The sequence below is a fragment of the Pararge aegeria genome, chromosome 1 (assembly GCF_905163445.1).
Source record: "Pararge aegeria chromosome 1, ilParAegt1.1, whole genome shotgun sequence".
Taxonomy (NCBI): Eukaryota; Metazoa; Arthropoda; class Insecta; order Lepidoptera; family Nymphalidae; genus Pararge; species Pararge aegeria.
Window position 1 is genome coordinate 9,611,070 of NC_053180.1, and position 8,944 is coordinate 9,620,013.

The 8,944-nt window shown below is 35.9% G+C and overlaps 1 protein-coding gene across 1 annotated transcript; it reads right to left on the bottom strand.

Moving 5' to 3' along the window:
- Positions 1–353: 353 nt before the first annotated feature.
- Positions 354–8,281, bottom strand: LOC120628853 (facilitated trehalose transporter Tret1-like). Its single transcript, XM_039897533.1, has 10 exons — positions 8,226–8,281; positions 6,638–6,708; positions 5,820–6,016; positions 5,258–5,421; positions 4,633–4,783; positions 4,316–4,544; positions 3,080–3,251; positions 2,081–2,195; positions 1,099–1,515; positions 354–1,019 (listed from the first exon to the last, which is right to left on the bottom strand). Exons 1-10 carry the CDS (start codon positions 8,279–8,281, stop codon positions 762–764), a joined length of 1,830 nt encoding a protein of 609 aa, XP_039753467.1. The 3' UTR covers positions 354–761.
- Positions 8,282–8,944: the final 663 nt, after the last annotated feature.

Sequence of the window (8,944 nt, forward strand, 5' to 3'; positions counted from 1 at the left end):
TTAATATGTAGTTAATCTAACTTATGTCTAACATTTTTTTTTTATTTACCAATAAACCTATGCGCACAATATTTTGGACCTAATAACACATAATTATCTCATATAGAAGTACCACTTTTTCAAAGATGTTTAGCGGAATTGAGCGCAAAGACTAATATGCGGTGGTCCTTTTATAATAACTTTCTTTTAAAATTCCTTATTTATAATGATATATCAATATATTTTTTGGTTCTTCAAATCTTATTTTTAATTGACACATTTTTTGTTTAACAGACATTATAACAATAAATATGTTGATGAGCGTTCTTACTCTAAACATTCAATATCTATAATAAATACGACAATGAGCGACTTATTTGTACAAACTAATTATATTAATTGCCCATAAGGTCAAAGTTAAATTTGAACTGAGATTTCATAGTTTCATCAGTCCATGGGTTGCTCCTACTTACAAATATTCAATTTGGCATGTCCAAGCTGCATCAATTTCATTTCTTTATGATCTTTTATGAATTATTTTTGAATCCTAAACGGTTAAATAGCTTCTTTAATTAACAAATTTATCTGGGAACTTCTTCTTTATAGAACCAATTATTTTATTATACACATAACGTTACATTTTAGCATTACTTATCGAGCATGGCACACACCGCTTGTACCAACGAAAAACAAAGAAATTTAAATTTCCATTGACATCCCATGAAATTTTAAGTTTCTGCAATATTTCCTTCCGAGAGTGTGAACACTCCAGCCCTTGAGTGTCATCGCTCGTTCTTTTTATTTCCTTTGAAAATAAACCATGGTCCTTTCAGAGCTTCATCAATTTGTGTCTGACATTTTCCTTTAGTTTCCGGTATAACGAAGTATATGTACAAGGCGCCCAGAAGTGTAATGGAGGCACAAATATAGTAAGTTGCGTGGAGGCCAAGGGAAACTGCGATAGTGCCAAAGTAGCGGAGAAGTAGAAAATTGCTTAGCCACATCCAGGTAATTAAGAATCCAGAAGCAAGACTGCGAACCTGGAAGTAAGTAAAAATAAAGCAAGCATAAAGTAGTAAATATAAAAATTAAGTGACCAAGTAAAAAGACTGTACTTACATTTACGGAAAAAAGCTCCGTTATCAACACATAAGGTACAGATCCCAATCCAATATTATATAAAAAAAGTACCACCGATAATATTAACACCGGCAGCCAGATGGTCAACTCCTCTTTCTCCTTACTGTCCTCGAATTTCACAGACCAGTCAACTTCTACTGTACTATTATGTTCTTCGACGCTTACTCTGAACCAGGGCTTACCACTATCGTTAACATATAAAACTGTATTGTTATATAAAGTATTGTTATCTTGTATTTCCAGTCTTTCTCTGATATTTTTGTCCTTGTAGTTGTACTTTTTTCCAGGCCACAGACGGTGGATGTACCAAGATTGTAAGCGTAGGTGGGGATCGCAGTATATTCCCAGAACTGTTAGTGCTATTGCAATTCCTGAACAGGAACAGAGTAGCAAAGTCTGAAAATGACAGAAAAACAGAACCTTTGTAGAGTCATAATATGTTTTCATTTACAAATATATAAAGTGTGTTTTTTTTAAGTGGTGCAGAATGCAAGAAAAATCGAAGAAGATTCTAAGTTTGAATTATATTTGACTGTAAAAAATGCATAGGAAATGTTTGAATAAGCTAAAGTAAGCATTTGATGATCGGAGAAATTAAAATAAGTCTAATTTTAAAAAACGGGTAAATATTATAAGCGGTGACAGGGTAAGGCTTTCCTTTCGTGGAGACCGTGTTCTAGCCCCGGCACGCAACACTGACTTTTCGGAGTTATGTTCGTTTTTATTTAAGCAATTTAATAACACTTGCTTTAAGCGGTGAAGGAAAACATCGTGAGGAAACCTGCATGCACGAGAATTCGCCATAATCTTATCAGCGGCGTGTGAAGTCTACCTATCCGCACTTGGCCAGCAAATTGACTACGGGCTAAAACCTTCTCATTCTGACAGGAAGTCCTGTGCCTTGTAGTAGGCCGGTAGGGGTATATATAATATATATATGTATATATATATTACGACTTACCTTTCTCCCAATCTTGTCTACAGTTATAGTAGCTACCGCTGCTCCAAGCACTAGGGCTGTACCACACAGCATGGAACCAGCTTCTGATGCCTCAAACAGTGTACGGGGTAGAGTTCTAAGTGCAAATAAGAAATAATTCAGTTTTTGGCCCGACCCAGGAATATTATAATAATAAATATAAGTAAAATAAATATACTACGCCAATACACACATCGCCACCTAGCCCCAAAGTAAGCGTAGCTTGTGTTATGGGTACTAAGATGACTGATGAATATTTTTATTTATAATATAAATAAATACTTAGAATATGCATATAAACACCCAGACGCTGAAAAACAATCATAGGTCATCACACTAACCACTAGACCAACGAGGCAGTTATATACTTGCACCTGATTGGTACATAGTGACGAAGTAACAACCATCCGACAAAATAAATAGGTTACAAAGAGAGTAGGAGGAAGGAAAAATTTTAATAATATATTTTCTGGCAACTATTCGGTCTAAATTTCCTTTAGATACAACAAACAAATCTTTATTTGCACAAATCTGTACGCTCTAACGTAGATTTAAAAAAAACGGTTTTGTTCTAATAGCCGAGCTTCTTCGTTAAATTTATATTATTTAATTTCATGTTAGTTAGGTTAGCCCTTGACTGCAATCTCACCCAGTGGTGAGTAATGATGCAATCTAAGATATCAGCGGGCTAACCTGTTAAGGAGAATTGCAGTTATATTAAACTCAAAAACGGTTTCTACGCGACATCGTACCAAAACGCTAAATCGCTTAGCAGCACGTCTTTGTCGGCAGGGACCAGACCAAAGAATATTCAAAAGTTATAAATTCCCAAATTGCCCCTGCCGGAAATCGAACCCGGCACAGCTGCGCCAGGCAGGTCCACAAAATCAAGAAGTTGATTATTTTATGTCATTGACTTTAGTAAAATAACACTTGTTTCTATTCTTAGTTAAAAAGAATCGCTATCTTGTAAACACATACCCGTTGTAAATAGTGAAGTTGTACGCAGTTGTGTTAAGGACTGGTATTCTGTGGGCTGAGTGTTGTAAGACAGCAGCTGCAAAACTGTTGACTGCGCCAGCACCACTGCCTGCAGCTGTGCAGAGCACGGCTACACAAGATAAAAGTGCCCGACGAGTACCCCGGTGACAAACTAAAAAAACAAAAATGGTTCTATACCCATCGATTAACTAATATCCCAACTTATACTAAATTCAAATTCAAATTAAAATTCAAATTCATTTATTTCAAGAAGGCCTACTTTATAAGCACTTTTGAAACGTCAAGTATGTATGTTTGTAGTGACTCTACCACCGGTTCGGAAAGCAGATTCTACCGAGAAGAGCCGGCAAGAAACTCAGCAGTTGCTCTTTTCCAACATAAATCATCAATTTACAATCATTTTGCTATCTTGCGGGAGATGAGAGCCAGGCTGGCTGCTTCCAATCTACCTTGTCATTGAGGAATTCATCAAATGTATAGTAACCTCGCTGTGCTAGATGCGTTTTTACACATTTTTTATAATTTATGCATTGGTAGGTCAAGAATTTCCTGACTATACGAGTATGTAAAACATTGACATGTCATAATCGGAAATAGAAATAAGATTATTTCAAAAGAAATTATGCAGTTGACGCTAATTTAGCGTGTTTGGTTTTTGTGAAATGTTTGTAGCGTCAGTGTAAATAATCTGCGGCTTCGGACTCATTTCAAGTGGTAATTTGCAACTGAAGTTGTATCTATATTATATTGTTGTATCCATGGTTATACCATGCAAAGTACATTCTCTGAAAAAATCCAATCAAATGCACAGATGTGGAAAGTTAATTGGTTTTCATAAAAAACATATTATTGAGATTTCAAATGAAAGTCTTGCTATAAATGTTGGATATTTCTCTTCAATTATACCTATACTATTTAGTACCTACTCAACATGTAATGGTATATTTAGTGTTCATTCATTAAGTTTCATTTCATTTACTCCTAAATTTGATAATAGTGAAATCATTAACAGTGAGTGAAATTTTAAGAATCTTTGGGCCCAACATTCTTGAAATTTCACTCTATTTCTAATTGTGACATATCTAAACTACAATTTCCTACGTAAAAATTGTTATTCGTTTCCTTAGTCACTAAATTTAAGTTAAGACTTCAATCTCACAGAAAAACAGAGCGCTATCTTAAAGCAATAATAAAATATTATATTGAATGGCATACATAGTTCTTTACAAGTGGATTTTTCAATCCTCTCTTTTTCTGAATTTGATTCTAATCCACTGCTTCGCTTTAACATGGGCTGGAAAGTATCAGAATCCTGTCGTCTCATCACGTCTTTCCTTCCAAATCCGTCGGAAATACGAATTTTCACTTCCTGTTGTTCAATAACATCTGTGAGGTCCTCTCTGAAGTCTGATCCATCAAACCAACACATTATTTTTGCTGCTTCCTAAATGCAAAATATTATAATTACATTTTAACATTTATATCAAAATATTACGTACTACTAGTACTAGATCGCTTTGAGTTATTTATACCTGTATTTTACCAACACTTATAAGGTATGAAGGAGTCTCCGGCAACCATACCAGAGATAACATGAGAACAGCTGGTGGTACCGCCATTGACAATGACAGTGCATGTGGAGACAACATTCCACCTGCTGAATATGCGAAGAGGATGCCACAGCTGAAAAATGACAATTTATTAATTTAAGACATCTTATTAATTAAGTAATACGTAAAGTTTATTAGCCTAGCTGCTTCACGAACAACAGCATAATATTTTCATCTCTTATGAAAATATCCTAATAAATTAGTGCGACAATAGTTAAGCTCTTTTGTAAGTTCTGACGAGCATAAATGTATACATTTATGCTCTTTTGTATATGTAATAAAATCAAGTTGAAAAAGAAAAAAAAAAATGATTTCACTTGATTTCAATAAATGAACCAACGGTAATCCACTGCTAGTCATAGTATTTTGTAAGGATTTCAACGTTCCACAGCCTTGCGCTGCCTGTGTTCAGTGACTCCCAGAGATTCTGCGACGCTGCGTTTTCCACTGCGAGGTCTTCAGCTTCACTTCAGTAGCTTGTGATCCCAACTTATCTATCAAGTATTTTGAATATAAATAAAGTTTTATTACTTATGAATTAACTCACCTACTAGCCAGGGCTGGCATGGCAGCTAAGCCTCTGGTTCGAGGAGTAATTTCTGCACAATACAATGGTGTCAGGGCCAAGGCACCTGCGCCACCGGCCCCTGCCGCTACTCTGGCGGCCCAAACTCCTCTAGCTCCACACCACGCAGCGAGGGACCAACTTATCTACAAGTAGTAAAACAATAACATTTAGCTATTCCTATAGACGTCTGTAGGAACGTGTGTGGGATAAAGACAAAAGATGGTGATAGACGAGCGGCATTTTATCTCCGAATCCAAAACCAACGTGGCCAACGATCTCGCGCGCGCACTAAGAATCTATTTTAGGCAGAAAAAAATTTGAACAAACAAGGAAACTAAAGTGTGAGGTGTTACATTGGGTTAATTCATTAATTTTGTATTACAAGGCGTCAGAGGAGGCTGGGAACGTCAATCTAGAAAAAACTGTTGCTTAAAATTTAATTCGCCCACCAATTAAGCTATTTGATATTTCATCTTGGATTGCAAGGTTATCCTCTTGGCTTCATGAGCGCCACTTTTAGTTGAGATTTTAATCAACTCACAATAAAACTAAGGCATATGCAAAAAGCGCCAGCTTTTCTCCCTCGGACGTCAGCAAGCACCGCGAACATTGGAGCGGCTGGTAGCGCCACGAGGCACGGAAGAGCAGCGAGCCACGCTCCACCAGTCAGGGCTTCGTTGCCCAGCACCCCGGACACCCAGCCTGTGCTGCAGCCGTGAGTGAAGCAGGACAGATTGTCTAAAAAGGCAGAAGAAGGGAAATAAATTTGGAATTTAAGTAGTATAGTAGCGTTAATATATGTATAGGAGGGATCTTAGACATCTTATTAATTAAAAAGGTATGTATATTGTATGTATATGTAATAAAATCAAGCTAAATATTATTAGAACTTTTATGTCGACAAAATCGACATAATTTTTTTTCCCACGAGGCATTATTATTTCAAATGAATATTTATGGTGCGTTTACCATATTATTCATTCTCAGCTGATATTGTTAGTAAATTATTTTCTAATGCCCTACGTATAAATATTTCACATATCACCTTTTTTCCAATTTTAAAATCAATCAATCAATCATTTTGAATGTCCAAATTTTAAATCTAATCTTTACATTAGGAAATCTTAGCAATAATTAATTTTAAAAGCAATATAGTTCGAAATCGCAGAGCAAAGCTAGCTAGCTAGTTATTAAAAAGGCAAACGTAGTATTCAATGCGACAAAAAGTTAGTGTTAAACTTAATAATATAAATCCCCTGAGCATTCTGGACAATACAAAAGTTTAATAGAACTGTAAAGTGAGGAAAATAAAAAAGAAATAAAGAGATCTATCGTTAAACTGGGTTAAGTAAGACTTACAGACTGTGGCAGCAACTAATCTTCGAACTGAACCGCGCCATCGCTTCGAAGCTGTTCGCTCTATGCGATTTCTGGAACAAAATAAAATAAAACTGTTGTACTTTTTAATGGAATCTATACTTGTCCTCAGGGAACTAAACGCCACAATAACCGGATACAATTTGAAACTAAGTAATTTTTTTACTATATACCTATACCTAATCGACCAAAGGCTGCAGCGACCCTGCTTTCTGAGTCCAATGCCGTGGGTTCGATTCCCACAACTGCAAAGATACACAACGCTCACCACTGCGCCACGGAGAAAGTCTGACAATGGAGCAAAGTTAAGCTCTATATCTTTCCGAGCAGGCTTCACACAGGTGGACATTAATAGGCTCAGAATGATGATGATGAAAATTAATATACATAACAAATTAAGGCTGATTTGATTACATGTACGTACTCTTTGTTCAAGTCATTTAATGCATCAGTTGCTCCTAATTAAGCAATTTGACGCATCAATGAAGTTTGCAGCATTATGAAGGGTCGCACTTGGCTGGGTCGGTTATTGGCATGTGAAATGATTATTTAGTCTAGGTAATATTTATATTACCTATTTACCTATCACAGGTTAAATATAGTAGGCCTGCCCGCCTCTTCTATCGCTTGTATCTCGGTATACATATAACCTCTACAGTTAAATACGGACAAATCGTTACATAAGATTTACGAAGTCACTAGGAGTTGCTGAGAGTTCAGTGGTTTTTTTTCAGTAAGTAAACAATTAGAATGTTTTGAATTAGTTTGCATGGAAAAATAAATATGCTCTTTTGATTTTATATTTTCACAGGGTGATTCCATATGGTATACTTATGCATCCTTCAATATTATTTCGAAATTCGGTTAGACGTTGTATAAGGATGATAGGTACATCCACAAATAAACTCGCACCCTCGCCCCACAAACCAAGAGTTTTAAAACTATTATAAAACTACGTTTAAAATATTTGCACGTCGTATTTTCTAATCTTTTGGGTAATTTTCACTTGCAAAAAGCAGCTGCGAACCTTAGATAAATAAATTTACTTTGTTCCCTTGTTTCACACAACCTGGGACCATGAAATTCCCCACAAGCCACCCCCAACGATATGACGGCATAATGCATATAAATCGCCACATAAGCTAGAAAATTATTATGATGCATTGGCCTCAGTGGGTGTTGCATAAAATTTGCTTACCTAATGCCTCATGAATCTAACATGAGATGTGCATTACGACTCTACTGCTATTTGTTGAAACGGATAGGTACGTCTGCACGACTAGCATAGTCAAGAGACAAAAATTTCAACCCCCGGTTTATCCACATAATATGTGGATATAACCGGGTTATAAAGAAAAGAAACGGGAAAAAACAAACCCGGTTATATCCACATAATATGTGCTATTGCTTGTGTTATTGCTTTCTCTCTCATTATTAATACAAAAAAACACAAGGGATAAAATTTACGTGTCCAATGGCCAAAGCACGGCAACAGGGAAAAGAAGATGTTCTAAGGGTCTTTGTACAAATTCTTGCCAATATTAAAAATGCGAAAGTGTTCGTTTGTTACTTTGTTGGTTTGTTACGAGTACTTATGCTCGGCTCAACCTCTGCACCGCGAATCATGGAGACCTACATAGGATACTTTTTTTTCCCGAAAAACGTCGACGCCGTTGTTGCGGTATTTAAAAAAAATACTTTGTTACTCAAGTATGGCTTTGCGGCAGAACCGTTCATGACAAAATGTTGTGTCGAGATAGCTCATATACTCGTAGCTTGCATTTCTGAGATAGCCCGTAAAAAATGTTTCCCGCAGGATTACTAAAAAACTAAAAGACACGGGAACAAAAACGCTGTCAGAAGCTTCTAGGAACTTTTGATGCCATACAATTTTTTCGGTTCTGGCGAGGTAAATATCGGGTATTATATTCGTTGCTTCTTATTACTTGGCAAACATTCTGCAATCTAGAACTATTTATCACTTACACTGTAGATAATTTTAATTACATTAAAAAAATATGATTACGTATTTATCACAATTTACGTATCTATAGAGTTAAGTTTTCTTTTTAACAAGAACAATTTACTCCAACGTCAACTATAGCGAATCTTATGTGGATATTTTGAGAAGTTTGATGCAACATATAACAACATAACAACAGTTTTAAATATGCTTTAATTATAATTTATATATTTAATAATTTATATATTACGACAACGCACAAATCGCCATCTAGCCCCAAAGTAAGCGTAGCTTGTGTTATGGGTACTGAGAGGACTGATGAATAT

Bases quoted from the DNA above. Each gene is read 5' to 3' on its own strand.
- LOC120628853 (XM_039897533.1), bottom strand. From the start codon at position 8,281: ATGATTCGCGGTGCAGAGGTTGAGCCGAGCATAAGTACTCGTAACAAA. The intron at 5,422-5,819 runs GTGAGTTGATTA...TACTACTTGTAG, and splicing joins GCATATGCCTTAGTTTTATT to ATAAGTTGGTCCCTCGCTGC. The intron at 4,545-4,632 runs GTATAAATAACT...TTTTGCATTTAG, and splicing joins TAAGTGTTGGTAAAATACAG to GAAGCAGCAAAAATAATGTG.